Raw genomic sequence first — 22917 nt, 5'->3', positions numbered from 1 at the left:
CATATATCCATCTTATTACAATTTTGTTGTGGTTCAGCATAATACAATTAAAGGAGAACTATGAGGTGGGTGCTTTTCACTCACCTCATAGTTCTAGCCAACCTGTGACAATGAAACTGTCTCAGGTCGGCTCAGTAGATCGGGAAGTGAGCGAACACATACCGGCGTTCGCTCACTTCTCGATCCTGTCACGGCACAGAGCCATGACAGGGGAGGGACTGGATTCCCCCCTCCCCGCTCCGATCCTCCAGTGCTGGGGGAGGGGGCGGGAACAGCTGGCTCTGCCTCTAGATAGGCAGAGCCAGCTGTCACTCACGCAGCTGGGTGGATCCAGACATAATTGTCGGGATCCGCTTCAGCTGCGGCGTCTCAGTATACCGCGAGCTGCAGCTCCCTATATACTGAGCTTAGGGTGGCGGGAGGACGCTAGTTTGTGTCCTCCCGTTACCCTTAGGAGAACTATGGGGAAAAGCCCTGACCCCATAGTTCTCCTTTAATACATATTCAAAAAAGTGGTATACTTACATATACAGTCTCAACGTGTTTTGTGGTATTCCTTTTTAGAGAGTCCTATAAATCCACAAATTGGACAATTACATAGTATAACACTAGCTAGAGCTGAAGAGCATAGGAAATTCCTATGCTTCTTGTCTCTATCTAGTAGTGGGAATGCCATATGTCCAGCATTTGTACAGCATATACAGTAGCTGGGCATATTTATAAATTCTACTAGCTTGGAGCGGTGACTACTTTACAACACATGTATTTTTTAAGATTTAACTCCTGAGTTTAGTGTCACTTTAAGAAAGGAACTCCCGCCTTTTGGGAGATTTCTTTCAAATTCCTGTTGTGTTTCTGGGACAGGAAGTGAAGGGGAATGTCCCTGATTGTGCAAAAAGTAAACTGGCAGTGGTTACCACACTGTACGGAAAAACAAATTCAGAGTTAGGACTTACCGGTAACTCTATTTCCATTAGTCTTCCAGGACAGCATCACGAGATGGAATCTCCTCCCCCACACACAGGAAACACGTCACTTAATCTGTTTAAAAGCCCCTCCTCTCCTCCACTCCCTCAGTCATCACGAGAACCGAAGGCAAGCTGGAAAAAGACAAGGCACATACAGGCAATACCACCACATCACATCAATACTACAAGCATCAATGGGCGGGCAGCTGCTGTCCTGGAAGACTAATGGAAATAGAGTTACCGGTAAGTCCTAACTCTGAATTTCCCATAACGTCTTCCAGGACAGCATCACGAGAGGATAACCAAGAACTTACCAATTAGGGCGGGACCACCGCTTGTAGCACCTTCCTGCCGAATGCCTGATCTCCTGCTGTATTGAGATCTAGGCGATAATGCTTTGCGAAGGTGGAGAAACTTGACCATGTTGCCGCCTTACAAATCTGTTCCGGTGTAGCACCAGCTCGTTCGGCCCAGGACGTTGCTAAAGCTCTAGTTGAATGTGCCGTCACCAAAGACGGGGGAGGAACATCTAACACTCCATAAGCTTCCACAATGGCCTGCCTCAACCACCTGGCTAAGGAGGATCTAGAAGCTTGCTTCCCTTTGGACCTAACCGAGAACAGCACAAACAGAGATTCAGATTTCCGAAATTCTTTGGAAATCTCCAAGTACTGGAGCAAACAACGTCTCACATCCAAACAGTGAAAACCTGATTCCCTGCTACCTACTGGTTTGGGACAGAATGTAGGTAGAATGATCTCCTGCACCCTGTTGCACTTTGAAGCAACCTTTGGCAGAAAAGCCGGGTCTGTCCTAAGGACAACCCGATCCTCAAAAATAGACAGGAAAGGTTCCTTAATGGATAGAGCCTGGAGCTCACTCACTCTACGAGCAGAAGTAATAGCTACCAAAAACACTGTTTTTAAGGTAAGGTTTCTAAGTGAGATGTCATCCAAGGGCTCAAAGGGAGCGGCTGTGAGAACCTGCAACACCGTAGACAAATTCTACTGGGGAACTGAACGGACCACTACTGGTCTAAGCCTTTCAAGGGCCTTGAAGAACCTAGCCACAAGCTGATCCCTAGCCAGTGACACCTGAAGGAAAACGCTGAGTGCTGATACCTGAACCCTCAGGGTACTAACTGCCAGCCCCATATCAGCCCCCTGTTGTAGAAAATCCAAAACGGCTTGGACTGCATAATCTCTATGATTACGAAGCCTCCAGGAGCTGAACGTCTTCCACACCTTCCGTATATACGCCTTGTTACCGGTTTACGACTGAACAAAAGTGTATTGATCACACTCGTGGACAGACCCTTGGCTCTCAAAATGTCTTCCTCAGATAAAAAGCTGCCAGTTTGAACCTGAGGACCTGCGGATGCCGCACTGGTCCCTGCGAGATCAGATCTAGTCTGTTGGGCAGGATCCAAGGTGAGCGATCCGTGAGTGAAAGCAAAAGGGCAAACCAGGCTCTCTTCGGCCAGTATGGTGCAATCAATATTAGCTCCGTCTCCTCTAACCTGAATTTCTGAAGGACTCTTGGGATTAGATGCAACGGGGGAAAAGCGTAGCATAGGGGGAAGTCCCATGGATTTGACAGGGCATCCCCAGCCAGAGGGGAATCCCCCTGCTGGAGGGAAAAAAACTGCCTTAGCTTGGTATCCGTGGTCAAGCGTATGAAGGCCTGAGAACTCCACTCCAGACCCGCCCGATGGTGTGGATGAATTCTCCACCACCATAGGCTTCTCTTTTTTGGGCTTGTCCCCTTTATTTTCCTGAGGCCTACCCTTCTGGTTCCAAAAAAATTTCCGAAAAGGTTTTTTCTTCTTTTCTGGAAAAGCCCTTTTCTTGTCAGCCGTGCCCTCCAGAATATTCTCTAACTCTGCCCCAAAAAGCAAGTCACCTGAAAAGGGGAGATTGCATAACCTCAGCTTTGAGGCGGCAACTCCCTCCCATGCTTCCAACCACAGGGCCCTGCGGGAAGAGCTAATAAGGGCTGAAGATCTGGCCGACATCCGCACAGATTCTGCCGATGCGTCTGCGATATAACCTACCGCCTTGAAGAGCATAGGTAGCGACTCCAAGAGTTGTGCTCTCGGGGTACCCGCCAGCAGATGCGTTCTAAATTGCGATAGCCAAAACTCCATGTTTCTGGCCACTCACGTAGTAGCCTGACCCGGTCTAAGGTTCATCGAAGAAGAGTCCCATGCCCTTTTCAAAAGAACCTCAATCTTCTTATCCATGGTGTCCCTCAAAACCCCCATGTCCTCGAAGGCTAAGTCAGATCTCTTGGATACTTTAGCTAACGGAGCATCCAGCTTAGGAGATTTATTCCACACCAAGGCTGGATCCTCATCAAAAGGAAACCTCCTCTTGAGGTTCCCTGACTTCAGAGGCTTTCTCTCAGGCTCAGCCCATTCTTTGAGAATAGTCTCTGACAAGACCTTATGTAACAGGAAGCATTTAGATTTTTTAAGCTGCAAACCTTGATACATAAGGTCATGTCTGGATAACTGCACCTGCTCTTCCTGGATCTCTAACGTGCTATAAATTGCAGTCAGTCATTCATCCACATCCTCCAAGGATAACTTATACCTGGAAGAGCTAGGCACATCGTCCTTGGCACTCCCTTCTTCGGATGACGAACCACCCTGAGAAGCACCGGGCTTGCTAAGATCCTCCTGCTCAGATAGCCGTAAGGATCCCGTCGGCCCCCCCTGAGTAGAAAGGACAGAGGCAGAAAAAGGCACAGGGGTAGAAGCAACTGTGGGAATTGGAGCCCGGAACCCCTCTAAAATAGACCTGAAGGAATTAAATGTAGCAGATAACTCCTCCCTAACAGAAACCAACAGGTTGCCACTGGCTGCAGCAGACTCTTCCCTAAGAAGACCCTCAATGCACTTCAGACGTAGGTTTTTAACATAACCGGAGCTCAACTTCACCGCACAAACTGCACATTTTTTCTTTGGGGCCACCTTCGTTTTTTCTTTAACCTGAAAGACACCAAGGAGCCCTGTTACCCACTGTCCTTTACTCAAAAACGGGGTTAGAGTGTCCCTCAACACCAAAGCATCCAACACCAAGGGACCCCAGGTGGAGGAAAAGAAACATCAGAGGTAACAGGGAGGTAAGATAATACACATCTTCCATACCTGAGCCGTGCTGGTGCTTTGAAGACCGGTATCCGCAGTCACTGCAAGCTGCAGAGGTAACCCAGGATCCATGTCTGCAGAGCCTGTTGAAGAGAAGCCTGCCAGCGTTTCCTCTCAGTCACTACTGAGATCCACGCTGTATTAAGCACCAGCCGAGCCCTCCCCTTCCTCCTGCGCCGAAAACGAGGCTTGGAACGCACAAGCCCGGCGCCCGGAAATGACGTCACCCACGCCGGAAGTGACGTACGCGGCCACCCGGCCTGGCCGTGGAACACCTCCCGAGGCCCTGAGAACCGGACAGACCCCTCTGAACGGCGGTCCACCGATTCCCCTGACCAGCCAAGGGGGTTTCGTCCTCCCGGTCCCGGCCCGCACTGGGCACTGAAGGGGGAAAGGAAGCCAGCCTCATCTCCTGCAGCGCTAGGAGAATCCCTGGGGCTCACACAAGGTAGGTAAACCTACACCCTCTGCCTTACACAGGCAGGCATAAACAAAAGAAGACTTCCTGGGCAGCATCACCACCACATGGAAGCCCCTCTCAGCGTTCTGTGACACGCTCCCCAGCTTGACTGAGGAAACACAAAAGACTGAGGGAGTGGAGGAGAGGAGGTGCTTTTAAACAGATTAAGTGACGTGTTTCCTGTGTGTGGGGGAGGAGATTCCATCTCGTGATGCTGTCCTGGAAGACGTTATGGGAAAGAAAAGTTTTGACTACACATACACTTTAATGTAGAAATATGGCCAAAATCTAAAATGACAAATACAGTATTCTGCTACTGTATCTGTCAGTAAGATCAACATAGCAGTTCTTGTTTTTCTGAGTCCTTTTCATAACATTGTTTTATTACCTGTTGATTCTGCCTGTATATCAGTTATTTTCCCAACTTTCTTTAACTTGTTGACAATGCTGGTCATTCTGTTGACAGCACAGAGCTGCGCTGAAGCTGGTAAAGATCCCAACAATATTGTCAGGATCCACCCCACTGCCTGACTGACAGCTGGCTCTGCCTCTCTAGATCCAGAGCTAGCTGTGCCCGCCCCCTCACCTCTCTGTCCCTCTAATGAGCACTGGAGAAACAGATAGAAGGGGGGGGGGGGGGGATCCCGCGGGGGAAGGGGTGTCCGCGCTGGGGGGGGGGGGGGGGGAATCCCTGTGGGGAAAGGTGACTGACAGTCACCGGTCTCTGCAGTGAGAAGATTGTGAACCGAGTGATCGGCAGTATGTGATCGTTCAGTTCTCAATCTATAGAGCCAGCATGTGACAGCTGCAGTGTCACACGCCGGCTTTAAGTATTGGGAAGAGTGTATTTTGGTCTCCCAATACTTCTCCTTTAATAAGACAAGTAGGAACCCCAACCCAAGTAAAAGCAATTTAAACTGCAAGAAACATTTTTTTTTAGCTTATTCTATGTAAATGTGAACATGTAACAAATATAAAATGGGAATTATCCCAATTCATCTGCGAAAGTGGAAATACACTCTGTCAGCTTTACACAGAGCCTTCTGTGAACATTATTTAGCTAAGCTGTGCTATTTGCATCTTCAGGCCAACAGGATCTTGCTACACTCCTTTCCTATCTCTGTGTGCTACACTACATTATTACATGGACTTTGACACTATAATTATGGTTTAAAGCAGATAAAGCAAATAAATAAAGCGAAAGGAATTTATCATACCGGGAGCAGACAAAATGTGGCGCAACTGTGCATGGCAACCAATCAGCTTCTCTCTTTCGTTTTCAGATCTTAACTGAACAGAGAAGCTGATTGGTTGCCATGAGCAACTGCTCCAGATTTTGTCTGCTCCAGTTTTGATAAATCCCCCTCCAGAGTGTTTTTGATTTCAAATACAACTATCAAAGCAACTACTGGCAAAAATAGTGAGGGGGATCTATCAAAACTGGAGTGGACAGAATCTGGAGCAGCTGTGCACTGCAACCAATCAGCTTCTCTCTTTAATTTTCAAATCTTAAAGGAGAACTATGAGGTGAGTGCTTTTCACTCACCTCATAGTTCTAGCCGACCTGTGACAATGAGACTGCCACAGGTCAGCTCAGTAGATCGGGAGGTGAGCGAACACATACCGGCATTCGCTCACCTCTCGATCCTGTCACAGCTCTCTGCCGTGACAGGGAAGGGGCTGGATTCCCCCCTCTCCGATCCGCCAGCGCTGACTGGCGGAACGGACGGGGGAGGGGCGGGTACAGCTGGCTCTGCCTCTAGATAGGCAGAGCCAGCTGTCAGTCACGCAGCTGGGCGGATCCCGGCACAATTGTCGGGATCCGCTTCAGCTGCGGCATCTCAGTATACAGCTCGCGGTATACTGAGCCTAAGGTGACGGGAGGATGCTAGTTTGTGTCCTCCCGTTACCCTAAAGAGAACTATGGGGAAAAGCCTTAACCCCATAGTTCTCCTTTAACTGAACAACCTGAAGAGAGAAGCTGATTGGTTGCCAACTGCTCCAGATTGTGTCTGCTCCAGTTTTGATACGTTCCCCCAGTGTATTCTGAAAATAATTTGCAGTTAATGCATGTAGTGATATTTGTCATTATAATCAATGCCTTTATTTAAATGTATCCATAAATGTACATGCCAGTGAAAATGACAGAGATTGGGGTAAGTGGATGGAAGGTGATGTTATCTGTATTATGTACATACTGCATGTCAAATGTTTCATTTATTATATATGGTGGACAGTTTGTTTTTTAGGTCTTTCTTATAGGGAAATATAAATAAGGATTACATCCCGAATTATCCAAAATCTTATTGTTATTCTGTTTTATCTCCAGTCTCCATCTGTTGGATCTGCCTTGGGAAGATGTGCTGGTCCCTCATATCCTGTCCTATTTACCATTGCGACACATCATAACTCTGCAGAGGGTCAGCAAAGTGTTTCAGTCCTTAGTGCAGCTCTATCTGGCCAACTGTCGTAGCTTTGACTCCACACAGGTATTATTTGTGTCTCTATGTCCTGTAAATGTTCCTTAAAGGAGTTGTAATGTCACAGCATATCCTCTCCTGTTATAACATCAGCATTGTAATAGGAATACATACTAGAGTTGTTTTTGATAATGCAGTCAAAGCTTATGAAAATCCCTTTTATTTAGTGAGTGCCGCCTTCTGTCTGTCCATCACTTCCAACAAATTCCTGGATTCCCAGTGTCCTTTGCATCTCTTTCCCTGCTGCTTGATGTGATGCAATCTCCATTTCTCAAGACTACATATCCCATCATGCATTGCTTTCATTGTGGGGTTTTCCTGTGTTCACTGTGAGAGAGGTGAAAAGAGTTGAGTTGCAGTTGGACACCAGGCTCCATGAGAGTGGTGATACAGGAAGTGCATATTTACAGTGCTGAGTGAAATTGTGTCTCTGTATTGAGCAAGTACATCCCTTTGAGCATCTTCAAAAAGTTAGTTTACAAACGTCTAGATTGATATGGTTGTTAGGAGTGGGAAAGAACTTATTGAAAATCAACATCGAAATACAGATTTATTTTTAGTTTTGGACCACAGGTACCCTTGAAGATCAGTGATAGACATACCCAGGGGAGTAACTAGAAATCACAGGGCCCCATATCAACATTTTGTATGGGGGTCCGTCTCTTCTTCTTCTCTCCTCCCTAGCCGGGCCCACCTCCTCCTCCGTCGCCGGCCCTGCCTCGTTCTCTGTTGCTGACCCCCGGGCCCCGCCTCCTCCTCCCCTGCGGGTCCAGCCTCCTCCACCGCCACTGCTGGCTCTCATTGACTCAGCAGCGGCTGTGGAGAAGAACGCAGCGCTGCACAGATCACTGACAGTGATCTGCACAGCGGCGCGTTCAAAGCCATAGCGACCCAGGCGGCCCGCACGGCATCAAGGGGGTGTCCTGGCTGGGCTTCACTGTGCCCAGGCCCCATAGCGGCCGCCTGGACATAGTTACGCCACTGAACATACCATCGCTGCAACGGAGGAGGATCGGACCGGAGTAGCAGCCAGCTGGCTCTGCAGTTCAGGTGAGTATAACTTTGTTACTTTAGCACCTAGACCAAAACGAGCACTTAACCCTCTGCAGGCTGGGGTAGCCTTAAGGGGGCCATACACCTTACAACCATCGCACGACTTACGTTGTGCGATGGTTGTAAGGTGATTAAAAGTTCGTACAACCCGCTGAGGGGAGGGCTTACAGATGATTGCAATGGTGAGCAGGCAGTGTGCGCCTTCGCACCTCGGGCCCTGCGGCTTTCGTCTTGCGATCACGCTACCAACCCACTGGAAAATCGTACAATTTCCGGCGGTTTTCCTAGCGTGCAACCTTACAGTATATGCGGTTGCACGCTGCCCATACACTTTACGATTATCGTACGATCGCGGGATCACCCGCAATTATCGTACAATAATCGTCAGGTGTATGGGCAGCTTTACTCCTGCAAGAGTTCAGAAAAAAATGGCTGTTTGTTTTTTCTCTCCCTTAGAAATACTGGTTCTCAGTTTTGATGTTACAGTGCAGTAATGAGGAACCACTCACTTACACAGGACATCAATTATGTTGGCACAATGTAATACCTTTTATATGCCACAAATGGGATGAACTTAGTATGGGCCTCCCTGACTTCAAATCTGCACTACATAAATCATTTTAATCATTTTTAAATGATTCTCAATGTACACCTTTGCTGAGAGAAATATGTATGCTTCCGTTGCAGACCTCCTTCTGTTTCTGCCTTCAATACTTTGAGTCATTGCCATGGGGCAAGCATGTAACAAGTGAAATCAGAACTCCTGATTGGCATACTTGTTCCAGGTCAGTGATATAGAAACTATTGAAGCCCTTGGGTCAACATAAAAAAGAGGCAACTAGCATTTTCAGGAGAGGTCAGCAATAGCAGTCTCCGTGTTCCATCAGTGCCTAGACTTTTGGACTGGTGGTGAGGCCTCTGCCCCTCATTTCTTGGATTCATCAGCTGCTTTGGCCATTACATGGGGATCACACCAGAAAGTCTACACCCCTACATATACTACATAATGCAATGTGGATGTTGGCTTTCTAAAAGTCCATGTTTGCTTCTTGCTTCATGGGATTTCTGGGGCACAGAGGAATGTTGTCTAAAGATTTAAAAGGGATAAACTGATACCTGATCATTCTTCTGTGCCTGGTTTTCTCTGTTCAGTGGTCGGAAAGGTTATCTTTACCTAATATCTAATGTTACATTGTGGAAGACTGAGCCAATGTTCCTTTACAAGTTTGCGGGAATGATCACATGCAGTGTTATGGGACTGTCAGCCTACACCAGGCTTCCTCAATCTTTAAATGTAAAAAAAATGATCTGTGGTCCCTCCAGAATCTATACCAGTGCCTTATCAGAAAATGTGGTCTGGTATAGATTTTAAGGGGGGACCCCATGCAAAAAAACCCTGAAAAATTGGGTTTCCCTCTTTCACATCAGAGTCTCCCTTTACATCAGGAGTCCCCCCTCTCATACTAGGAGCCCCTCTTCACATCAGAAGCCCCCCTTCATATCAGAGACCCCCTATTTCTCATTGGAAGCCCTCTTTACATCAGAGACACGCGTTGTGTGAAAATTTGGAGGCACCCCTGAGGAAGTCAGAAGGCACCCCAAGGCGCCACTGCACCCTGGTTGAGAAAGGCTGGCCTACATCAACCGCTTATGTAGACCATTCCTATGGTATGCTGTGGCAGCGCAATCCTTTGCATGATACTTTACATGATACCAACTTTACTTTGCAGGACACCCACCACCACACAACCACTTCCACTTTCTCTATTTTTTCATGAAGTGCTTGTATATTTATACTAGGGATGCACAGATACCGATACTAGTTACCGTGACATTACCTAGTATTTGGACAACTACTCATACTCGCCCAAATGCTCTGATTCCTTTCCGGATATCGGAACTTCCGGTCAGAGGGAGCTTTCCTCTGACCGGCAGTGCCGAGAGGGAACGTGGAGCCGGGAAGTCGGCTCCATGCTGTTTGGCCGCCTCTATGCTGATTTGCCAGGAAGCCGGCTTCCCAGCCAATCAGCATTGAGCAGGCCAAACATCTGATAATATGGGGACACAACCTCCGCCCTGCAGACACCTCATTCCCCTCACATCAATTCTCAGCACTACTCATCACTGTACCAAAGATGTCCCTCAGCCAGACTCCGCTCTCCAAGCCGATTTACCGCTGCCTGAATCCGGTGTGTGTAGCGCCAGCACCACCTGCTTGATGCTGTTAGAGGTTTTCTGAATGAGAGCGCTGGGTAGTCTGCGCATGCGCAGTAGCAGGCTGAGGGCCGATCACGCAGGCGGTGCGGGCGCTGTACACACAGGAGTTGCGGGTAGATCCGGGAGAGCTAGGGGAGTGGTGTCTGCCCAGCTGGCTGAGGGACATCTGTGGTACAGTAATGACTGCTGCTGAGGATGAATATGGGTCTGTGGAGAATGGGGTGTCTGTAGGGTGGAGGTTGTGTCACCATATTATCAGATCTGTTTGGCCTGCTCGATGCTGATGGGCTGGGAAGCCGGCTTCTTGGCCAATCAGCATCGAGCCGACCAAACAGCATGGAGTCGGCTTCCAGGGTAATGACACGCCGCCTGGCTCCCTGATTGCCCAGGAAGCCGGCTCTATGCTACCAGAAGTACCTGTATCGGTACCCGGTATCGGCGAGTACTGAAATATAAACATTGGTACTCTTACTCTCTACTGAAAAAACGGTATCAGTGCATCCCTAATTTATACCATGCAATTACATATTTTTAAAAACTTTTTTTGTCAAGTCAACAATTAGCAAAATAGCCATTGCCATATTTAGCAGCGCTCCACATGTCCCAGCTTTCCCTGGTTCTAGATGTACTTTGCAGGAAAACTTTTTTTGCTGGCAATGTAAAGGTGGCCATACACCTTACAATTATCGTTCGGTTTTGTTTGTCCCATCATCACACCCTCGTTCAATTTCCGCTTGAATACCCCATCATGCACAGACCAATGTAGATTTCAATTATCGTTCATTAGCAATACTAACTGGCCGAATTTTGTCGATCGACAGAACGGATTTTTGTTTGCGCATATGCAGTGTGCATGTTGCGATTTCTGTTGAACAAAAACACCACTACTCCATGGATTTTCATCCGCTTCAACGAAAGTTTTCTAGTTTGCCCGTTCAACCAAATTCCGCCAGTTGTACTTTAATTGCGATCGTGCCCTTTCCATCAACTGGCCGATTATAGTATGACAATGCGATTGCGTTTGTTTTCCGTACGATAATCACAAGGTGTATGGGCACCTTTAGACTTGTAACAGTTGTGTGGGTGCTATAGTTCTATTGGGGAGATTACCCTTCATTTCCTGCCCAATAACCACAACAGGGAGTGGGAGAAAATCCCTTGGGGTTAGCAGGGTCACCAGAACTAGTGTCCGCATTGGAAGATTTCCCATCTATTCCTGCTCTGGTGACCACCCACTCTTTCATTGACAATGGTGATAATGGTCACCAGGACAAATAGAGAGGGTGATTGTTCCCTAACTGGGACACAAAAAGCAATAAGAACCTGACAGGCGTTCTAATTGCTCTTTACTCCATCCAAAACTAAAAAAAAGTTTGGCTTTGGTTGCACTTTAATGAATTTGGATTGCAGCACAATACTATTCATCTGTGAGGTCCCAGGACATGAATGAAGATGTTGTAAGAGTCAGACATTTCTCTCGCAGAAACACTGACCTTTTATATACTGAGCAGTAGGTGACATGGCTGGCTGGAAAAGGATGTTACAAAGCTTATATGGTCAGTTACATATGAAGAAATAACAGGTACTCTTAACTTGGCAACATCACTTACTTGAAGTAGATCAGTCATTTCTGCATCTACGTAAACCTAAATTGTACCTTGTTTTGCTCAGAAGTGCCGATAATCACATTTACAATCAATCTGTCTGTATAATTCTGACCATACACAAAGAGATTTTCCAATGGCACATGACAGGGAGCCAGGAGTCATGAGCTCCAAAAGCCAGAATGCCGAATCAGAAAATATCAGTCATCTGCTGCAAAGACAGACCTTCGGTCCCCTCTGCCTGCACAAGAGCAAAGAATAAGGCCAGGGAGGTATTCCAGGGCTCTGATAGCTCTGACTTTGAAGCACAAAGACATCATTTAGATATTGAATGCCTTAGTTAAGGGGAGGGCAACTCCAGCCCTCAAGTTGTGCTTTACCTACAAATCTCTACAGTCTTGCAATGCCTCATGGGACTTGTAGTTTCACAACAGCTAGAGGGCCGGAGTTGCCCACCCCTGCCTTAGGTTTTAGAAGATAGCTAGACATATGTGCAGGCACCCCAAGCTTCCTGTGTCAATTAATTCGGTTAAACGTTAAAACATGAACACTTTGATAGAATATTGTAGCTTATTTTAGAGCCGCAGATGATAAAAAGTACAACTGATGAGGTAATACAAAATTATACAGCTGTCGCCCGTATAGGGGGTGAGAGGAAATCTTCCAATGGGAATATCTGTTTCTGTGACTCTCCTTTGTAAGGCCCCGTTCACACTGAGCGGTTTATCGCGTGATTTCCGCCGCAAAATTGCGCATATTTCCGCGCGATATCGCTCTATGTAGCTTGCCCAATGCATTTCAATGGAGCAGTTCACATCTCACAGCTCAATGTCGCCTGTAGCTCGTCGTTCATACATTTTTTCCACGGATGTCGCGTGATTCGGCTCCAATACACTCTATGGTGTCACGCAAAATCGCGCATTACCAGCAATATTGCACGACTTTGTTGCGCGATATCACGCTACAGGAGGGTTACTTTTGCACTGCAAAATGGAAGGAAAGAATGATGTCACATCAAGATTGCTGTTGATTGGTTACAGCCCAATGTAGCAGCGATGAAGTCCCGCCCAAAAACACGATACGTAGCGCAATATAATGTGCAATGTCGCTCAATATCGCGCAATGTAGCTCTAGCCGCTCAGCAGGAAATCGCACGGAAAAACGTGCAATATCCATGTCGCTCAGTGTGAATGGGGTCTAAGAGAGTACATTATAACTCAGACTGGGTAAGATAGAGCCAGTATTAGGAGCCAATCACGTATGTTGCATGCCAGTTCACTGACAAAGATCGCACTGGTGCTCCTTCAGGGCCCAGTCACACCATATCCAGTGCATCCCGGTGTAGTTCACTCCCGTGGGGCATGTCAGTGCCATTCATGTCAATAGCACCGCAGACACGCCCCCCGCCCGCAGTGCAATCACCTGCAGCAGAACGTGAGGTACAGGAATGCCCTCTGTTCCAGTGCACTGCGATCTGAAAAAATGCTGCTGCCCAGAACGTGGCCCGGCTTGATATATGCGATCCAGTGCGTTCCCGGCCCGAACTGCTCTGGGACTCACTGGATATGGCGTGGCCTTTACTGTCCAATCACAAGCTCGGGTGCCACCAATGTATTCCTTAACCATAACAGAGAAAGTGGCGCCATCCTCCTGAAAGTTCAATGGAAATCTCAGGACTTAATGGGCAGAATGCAAATCCTTTGCTTGCTAAAACATCTCTCTTCTATGTACTTAATCTGTGTATTTATACGTGTGCGTGGAGCTCCGTTTTAAAATCCATAGTGTACAGACATAGTCCCTATGTTAGAAAAATTCAACATAGTATTACACTCAAAGTTCACCTATTAAGAAAGGTGAGATAGGGAGGTAGGCGCAACCCCTGTTTGGCATGTGCATAATTAATTAACCCTTTTTCTGGTAGCTGTCGCAACATGTACCATAATGACACATTACATTGTGACATAAGCCTTCTATTAATAACTATATCACCCTTGCTCTTTGCTCATAATAGTAGTGTTTAGAACCCGTTACTGTTACTGTATAAAGAAAAGTGTGTCTTGTTAAAAAAAAAAAAAAGGTAAAAATAATCATAAATAGATAAATGAGTAACTGGAAGTTCTGGATCACATTACTGGATTATTGCTGCTGGTGCTTTATCATGAGAATACAGATTAAGCCAGTTCACCTGAGCAAAAACTCCAGCTAAGAGCTTATCGGCTATGCTCATATATAACGTTACTGCAGATGCAGCAGAGGACCATCATACCAGGTTGCTAATGCAACCGAAAATGCCACAGCCTAGCTTTACTATCGGGAGCTGTAACCATGGAAACCTGTACACTGGAGCTGAACCAAGCAAAGGGGAGAGAATTATACTAACGCTACCAATGTAACCATGAATAAAAAGGAAGATGGTTTAGATATACACTAAGGCCTTGGCTCTCAATGTGTTCAGTGGGTCACCGCATGCCTTCCACTTTTCTTGGTGAGAGTCTGCTCAGCCTCCCTATAGCACAGCACTGTCAGTTCTTGTGCCAAGCAGCCATTCAAAATATGCTGCGCTGCACCGAGGTGGGATGGGTTGGGGCTATGGCTGCGAGGGAGCTACATTCATACATGCATTGCTTATTGCTCCCCCACAAGTCCTTTAGAGATGCCTGGACTGGAGCGACGTCACATTCTAGCTCCTGGCACCTTTACAGGGTGGGCAAGAGAGCTGTACAAGCAATACACATATGGATGGAGCTCCGTCACAGCGTAGCAGCCCACACTGAACCCCAGGCTGAGAATCCACTCCAGTTCTCGTAAGGTAGGGTAGTCAAGTGCGATTAATGCAATGTACCACGTAATTGCACCTACCATGCATTATGGTGTGGAAGGTGTGTTGCGTTACCATTCATTTGAATGGTACCCCAAACCCACCTCTCACCCATAGTTCGACCACCTGCACCGGAACGCGCAGTACTGTAATGCCGTTTGTTCCCTTGCAGTGTGACTTGGGTCGTGACTTAATGACCAAGGACAAATGTGGGTCCTGAGGTTACACAGATTGAGAAACACTGCTCTAAGGGACATATTTATAAAGCAGTTCATCTGACATCCACACAAAAACAATTTGCTGCAGGTGAATCTTCCAAGTACATGTGTTTAAATGACTGTGATTGATTCATCACCAGTGAATGTTTGGCGAAAGTCACATTCACGGCTTTATAAAGACTCAGGGTTTGCCTCAGGAAACTGGTATGCTTGAGCTGTATGGATACAGACAATATCTTGGATTAAGTTCTTTTTTAGGGGGGCGGGGGAGGTTGAAATCACAAGGTGGATTTAAAAAGTTTGGCTTAGTGAGTGAATGCCACACTTCTAGTTTTGTATAAATCATGAAGTCAGGGAAAGTCAAGCACCCAGTAACAAAGGGAAATAAAATCAGAGTGCAGCACAGAAGAGAGTCTTCTATCTAATAAAGGTGAAGGCATAGATCACCCGTAGTAATAAAAATGCGCATTTATTAAATGTTTGCATTGATGCCTACAGAGCATTGCAACAGTGCAGCATGGGTGCTATTCACAGGCTCCTGCACTGTTTCCCCTCAGCCCCAGTACCTTGGTATGGGCCTTTAGTTATGGGGCTGGTGGAAGTAAACAATGGACTACAAGTGCAGTAATGTCACCGCACTGGTGCTCCATTGAGATCTGTGAGTCCCTCTGCTGCAGTGGTAGATCAGATCTGTGAATGGATGACGCAGAGTTATTAAAACCAAACCCAAACCGGAAGGCTCCATGATTCAGATAAGTGGAGGAGGAAGGAAGCAGTTTGAGGGTGGGGAGTTGGGTAATGCAGCCATGTTTCATGTTACACCCTAAATATATTTGGTCTTAAAGGTGGATTAAGCCTTTTTAATAGCAAGTATCTCAAAATACAAATTAATTTTTTAATGATTTCATGTGTTCAGACTTATTTATGAAACACTTATACGAGTCCCCCTAGTGTTTTATTTGTTGGAATATAGACAACAGAGCCACAGGAAGTTGGAGCATCCTCACTAAAGCCAGGTAGAGACATATATTATTTACCTGCTGGCTGAACAGGTAAAAATATATGTATAAGAAATGTATACTGTATGTAGAAAAGAAAATATAACAGATTTCTCCATCAACACTTACGAGTGTGGATGGAGGAATCCCCCGCTGCATCTCCTGTATTCTGACAGTGGCTGCCAGCTGCTGTCTGAGTACCCTAACGGAGCTTGTAACTGATTGGCTGTAAACTCCTTTTGGCAGAGAATTTTCAATCCTCCTGCTTCAATCAGCTAATCGAAGGATGCTGGATAGTAGGTTGCGGGCAGCACACCCACTGTGTGAATTTCGTCCGGTTCCTGGTGAATTTGATGCGTGTATACCTTACTTAGGGTGTAAAGCTGCTTGGGCTCAGGAACCCTCCTTTGTTACTAACAGGAAATGCTCTTTTTTTGATATTATACAAGACTACATTTTCATATTCTTGCATAAGCAGAGTCATTACTTACTCTCCTAAAAACTGACCACAGAATGAATGTTACAAGATGACTTGACATCTAAGTAAAGCTGAATATAACTGATCTGGTCGATTACATATGAGAGCCAGTGAACATTTTGACATAGGTTTGTAATATTTTCCTATATATAGTTACCTAATCTTTTCTATTTTTACAGCTTGGCTCGCAGTTACCGAAAAGCGCTTTTTGCAATATGCTAAAACACAATTCGGTATTACAAAGGCTTGACTTACGAAGCTGTTCTGATTGGTTAACAGACAAAGAGCTCCTTCCTGTCATTGGACAGAACCATCATCTTCTTCATATCAACCTTAACAGTTGCGTGCAGCTGAGCCGGCAGTCCCTGGTGGCCTTATCAATCAGCTGCCCTCACTTACAGAACATTTGCCTCGGCCACTGTGAATGGGTAGACTGCCTTTCCCTCCGCAGTCTGGCAGATCACTGCAAACATTTGGAGGCCGTGGATCTGACAGCATGTCGTCAGCTGAAGGATGATGCGGTATGCTATTTGGTGCAAAAGCGCAAATGGATGAAATCTCTATCGCTGGCTGTCAATGCAAACATCAGTGATATTGCTGTAGAAGAAACTGCTAAAAATTGCCGAGATCTAGAACATCTTGATTTAACAGGATGTCTGCGGGTGAAGAATGAATCCATTAGGTAACAAGTCTTCTTTGTTGTTGCAGTTGCATGAACATGTGATCAAGGAAGCCGTGTATAGTATATAGCTTTATTTTATAATTTAGCATAAAAACAGTGATGTTCAGTAACTCATAGCAAACCCCCTAAAACCTGATTTCTAATTGGTTGCCTTGCTTTTCTCACCCTCTTCTGTGTCTACTATGTTAATAAGAAACCCTTTTTCCTGAAACAAGACCTAGTAATCTGTTCTGGGGTCATAGCATTCCTGTGCCTTGCTCAAAAAGGAATCATGGGGCCCATCTCTCCTAGTGAATCGCCTGAATGAGCTATTCCTTAACCTTCTCAGAATTACATTAAGCAGGTCGCCTACAAGGAGGGGAGGACAGCGGCAAGTAGCTAGGGAACTGATCTGTAATGGTGTCTAGTGATTTATCTCTATGATTTACGTAACAGCTTGAGCAAATAAGCTATAAGCACTCTGCTGAAAAGCATTTAATTGCCTTATTACATATTTTAAGTAGTTTCATTCTTGGAGCTACACAATGGATGATTCCTACCCAGTAACAACAAGCCGGCAGCTGCGGGCAAAATCTTTCTTCTCCGCTTACTCTGCAGTTTTGGAATATCATTAAAAAATAATCACAAGGAAGGGTGACATGAAATCTAGTGTTTCTCTCTAGGAGAAATATATATTCATATAGCTCATTAGAATGATTACAAATGATGCAGTTAGAATTGTAACCTTTACTGCTCATGTGGGTCTACTGCAATACTGTATGTGAGGACATCACTGTATACTGTATGTCAAACTGTTCAACCTGACTTCTCTGTAAGTTCCATATATCAGTAGCCCTCAAACTACAACCTGCTGCTAGCTGGTTACTGGCTCCTGCTCTGAGAAGTCCCCATGTGAGCGCAGTTTTCATTGCAGAGTACTGGAATCCAGAACGTTCAACCAGCCCCCACAGTTCCTTAACAGCATTGGATGGAGTGAGTGGCAGAGCTTCTATAGTTCTGGTTGTGATGTCATCCAGCCTATGGAGAAACAGCACAAGACTTGAACCTCATACAGACCACTGAACACTAATGCGGGGGGGCTTTCTTGACCCCATTTCCTTATTCCCAACGATGAAGCATTATTCCACTGACACCAATGATAGGACACTATTTCTTCTGCTGGTGCCAATGATGGGGAACTTTTCCTCCCACTGACACCAATGACGGGACACTATTCTTCCCACTGGCAAATATTGGGCACCATTCTTCTCACTGACACCAATGATGGGGTACTATTCTTCCTACTGACACCAACGATGAGGGCACATATTTTCTCCCGCTGACACAAGTGACGGGACACTATTCCTTCCACTAACACCAAAGATGGGTCACTATTCTTCCCACTAGCAACAATGGGGAACCCTTCTTCTCACTGACACCAACAACAGGGTACTACTCTTCCCACTAACACCAACAATGGGTGACTATTCCTCCCAGACACCAGTGACAGGACACCATTTCTCACACTGGCATCAATAATGGAGCACTATTCCTCCACCTTTAACCAACAATAGGGCACTATTCCTCCCACTAGCACCAACTACAAGGCAGTATCTTCACTGACACCAATGATGAGGCACTATTTTTTCCACGGATACGGAAAAGGGGCACTATTCCTCCTACTGCTGACTCCAAGGGCATGTTTAAGTCCCAGAAACCAAATAAGCAGGAGCATTTGACTCCTACTGACTAGTAACTCCAGGGTATATTGTTATTCCCGGTGATGTGGAGCGTGTTCAGAGCCTAAAATGAGTGATATGTTAATATCACCCCTTCAAAATAGTTTCAGATTCTAATAAAAATAGTAACCCTTCTATGTTTCTTACATGGAGCTGTAGCAGGTGAACACCTCTGTGCTTTATATAAGAGAGACGTGGCAAACAGATGGAAAAAAAAAAAGTAAACTGGAATGCCATTTCAAGGGGACTTTATACATCTGTTTAAAAAAATGAAACCAAATATTGTCATAAGATACCTGTCCGTAGTGGAGAGTTTGGATCCTTGTGGGTGGTCCTGTCCACAGCTTCCTATCTGACATCAGCTGCAGACATTGTTCCAGTTGCATAAAGCAACTGTTAGTGCTGTCAGAAAGCTTGTATATCCTGTAGATCTCTCCAGCTTTTTGTCCTCTGAATGCAGTTAATTTAACCACAAAACAGCTATGTTATTTAAGAATATTAAGATAAACTTTCTCTTTTCTCCCGCAGGATCTTAGCCGAGTACTGTCCAAAACTGAAATCCCTTAAAGTAAAGCACTGCCACAATGTGACAGAGTCCAGCCTAGGAATCCTGAGGAAGAGAGATGTAACATTAGACGTGGAGCCTCCATTACAACGAGCGTTGGTTCTCTTGCAGGACGTTGTTGGATTTGCACCGTTTATTAACCTTCAAATATAGCAGTATTTCCTGAGCCTGTTTAGATGCCATGATCACATTCTCTACCGCTGCCAAGAGGAAAGCAGTCATGCCCCATAACACTACCACACGGGCACGCTGCAGCCAGACTTTACAGCAGCTGTAAACATTTTAAAAGGTGCTGTGAGGACGGAGGACATTACTTTGTGTCTGGAGGCAGCCCGCTTTTACTGCCATAATTCAACAGGAGGTTGATAGTGATTATTAGCACATCAGGATCTTTGATTTGTTGACCTTTTTTTTACAGAGCGCAAAGCAGCAGACTGCCCCTCTGGTGACACTACGGATGGGTTTATTTATTACTGCAGAACCAGATAAGACATATTTATATTGTATCATCCATTCTAGCTAACATCATGCTGTGACTGAAGCCTAGCTCACTAGGAGCAAAGACACAGGAACTAGCCCTGTGTGTATACTCTTTATATACATGCACTGTATATACGCACACATAGAATACTAACATCTCTGTGTTCTGTGGTTATATATTTAATCAAAATGTGATAATAAAGAAATAACTGTAGTGAACTTGATCATTGTGTTGTTCATTTGCTTTATATGGGATAAGTGCACATTGAGGTCCTACACCACACCAAAACACCAGACACTATGGGGCTGATTCATTGATACTGAAGAAAATAAGCATTTGGAGTTTTGCTGGTAGCAACCATTGAGGTTTCAGTTTTATTTTATACAAAATTTAAATAATAAATATCATTCTGATTGGTCACTATGGGCAACAACTCCAGATTTAGGAATCGTTCCCATGGTCGTATAACCCCAAGATCAGCACACATTTTTGCAGCGGGTACAGTCAGGAGTCCACGCTTAGCTGTGGGCGCTCAGCCTGTACAAATCAATGCCAAGCTGACTCTGCGCATGTCTTTACACGTGTAGTGAATAGCAGCGATTGGGGACAGATGACAGTCTATGAAATTGCTCTGTGGGTGGTGGACAGTTTTTCATAACATGGGCAGTCATTGCTGTACACTACCAATATCATCGTACGAGTACGGCCGGGTGTTTCCGACTAGCTGAGGGAAGCAAGCCTTTACAAATTTAGGCCAGGCTGACACTGTTCGCAGCTGCTACTGTGTAATCACCCAAGCAGTTATTATCCGTGGCTAGGGACAGATGAGCCGCCCAGACTGACGTTTTGTCCCTAATCAGAGGTATTCCTTTAGGGTTGCCATCTGTTCACCTGCACAGTCCTGGTTTTTTGAGTCCTGCATGTGTTGTGTCCGTGTTTCAGGCCAGCTGAAACCCGGGCACAAGATGTCAGTTGGATATGGGAAACCACGGGGGTCCTGGTGTCCCTGCTCGTATGCAGCCACGCTTCCTGCACTGTATGGGTGTAGACCTCCGCTGTGACTGGGCTCTGACTGTACAATATTTCTAATCTCTCCCCTCTCTTGCCCTCTCACACAAACTACAATCTACCTTATGTGCAATGCTAAATTTATACACTTGGTTAGAGACAGGAACTGGGCTACAGAGATCTTGTACTGCTTCAGGTTTCCCCCTGCCTAAATGAAGCTTGCAAACAGTGTTAGCAGGCTTTGTTTGTAAATATATTGTGACAACAATAATGTTTCGATGTTGGTTAGTTAGTCCTCCTATGTTCAGGTCAGAGAGGCATCCTATGATCTGCAAAGAATGTCAGTAATGTGTTTTTTTAATTAAATTATTTACCTATTCAACCCCCTAAATACTCTTGTTTACCTTAATAAGCCCAAATTAACTAATCTCTCCTCTTCTCCCCTTAGCCTTTTGCCGATTCTTACATACAGTAGTATTCATAGATGAGTTGGATGCCGTTTCCTCAGCTCTACTGAGGAGGGTGGCTACTTCTGTTCCCCATGGTCCCTGTGTGTGTTGTGAAGAAGCCACCACTCCAAGCTTGCTCCCGTGATGGACTACAATCTCAATACTAATTAGTAAATTAAACGTGAGATTTTGTATTGAGATTGTAGTCCATCACAGGAGTGAGCTTGGAGCGGTGACTACTTTATAGAACACACAAGGACCATGGGGAACAAAAGTAGCCACCCTCCAGAAGGAAGGACAGTGTCAGCATGAATTCAGAGATGATTTGAGGACCTACAGCCGAGTGATACACAAATAAGATGCATTTTTATGAGTTAAGGTTTAACTCCTCAGTTTAGTGTCACTTTAAAAGAAAAATACACAAAATTATAAAAGAAACAATTTTACTTAATTGCCATTATTTGTACCAGATACTAATCTTAAGTATAAACAGGATAAATCACAGAATAAAATGTGCACTATTTATCTACAGTAACACTGAAACTGAAAAGAGTTTACGGTATACATAATTCTGTCTTAGAAAATTATTGTAATATTTCTTCAGAAAACCCTAAAAACTTTGATATATGTAATAGTAATAATACTACAATGCCATAAATAATATCCAAAACATTGACATGCATCATGGTAGAGGTTGAATTTTCTTTTTAAGCAGGTTCGCACAAATAACTTTAGCATTAGAGTGTTCAGGCGGATTTTGAGACCCAGCTATACAGGAGGAGAAACAATGCACATCAGTAGAAAGCTTCCATCTTCACATATTGCATTCAGCCCTCAGTTCTTTGTGAGATCACATGATAGAGAACAAGTAGCAAAACTACGTACAGCTTTAAAGAAATGGTTGGAGGTCTGAAACAGTCTCCGACATCTACTCTATCCAAAAAACAGTGAGTACATACAGCACACACACACAACCAATTGAGAAAAAAATCCCCTTAATAATGATGATGCCGTGGGAATATATTGACCATTTGACGAGGTCATTTTAAAGCTTCAGTAGAACTCTGAGAAAATGCAATTTCATTTTAACAAACACGGAGTTCATTTTAACACTCAAACCAAGTTAACCATCACAATAAAATGATTACCAACCTTTAGTTACTCCTTTAAAGTAGAATGAAACGCTCTTATTTTTTGGAATATATCGACTGCTAGTAAGCAGTATATATATGCCTCAACATTAGAAAGAAAAAATAACAACTTGTGTCCTGGCTGCAGACGTCCTGACTCCCAAACGCTGTCAAGAAGGAAGTGTGGGTGGGCGCATGCGCAGTCCAGATCAATGGAGGGGAGAGCAGGAGAGCACTGCTGAGACTGAATGGACGCAGCCAGGAGTGCAAACGTCGGACAGACTCCATGGGACACGAGGAGTTTGTGATGGATCAGAGACCGGCACCAGCGCTGGAGGGACTGTGGAAAATGAGAAGAAAGCTGTTCGGATCAAGTGGCATCACATAAGGCGTGTCCTTACAGCAGCATTGGGGGGTATGGCTTTAATGCCACTTTAAT

General features: G+C 45.3%; 1 protein-coding gene across 2 annotated transcripts in view; it reads left to right on the top strand.

The window, feature by feature from the left end:
• FBXL15 (F-box and leucine rich repeat protein 15) overlaps positions 1-19948 on the top strand; it is a 31345-nt gene extending 11397 nt beyond the window's left edge. For both annotated transcript variants that reach the window (XM_018562503.1, XM_018562504.1), the window contains exons 3-5: positions 6909-7068; positions 16625-17127; positions 19374-19948. In XM_018562503.1, coding sequence (XP_018418005.1) covers positions 6909-7068; positions 16625-17127; positions 19374-19563 — 853 coding nt within the window. In that variant the 3' untranslated portion in view covers positions 19564-19948. The remainder of the gene's footprint in view (positions 1-6908; positions 7069-16624; positions 17128-19373) is intronic.
• Positions 19949-22917: the final 2969 nt, after the last annotated feature.

The sequence above is a fragment of the Nanorana parkeri genome, unplaced genomic scaffold (genome assembly GCF_000935625.1).
Source record: "Nanorana parkeri isolate BGI_ZX_2015 unplaced genomic scaffold, ASM93562v1 scaffold581, whole genome shotgun sequence".
In the NCBI taxonomy this organism is placed as follows: domain Eukaryota; kingdom Metazoa; phylum Chordata; class Amphibia; order Anura; family Dicroglossidae; genus Nanorana; species Nanorana parkeri.
This window is presented reverse-complemented; position numbering and strand designations above follow the sequence as displayed.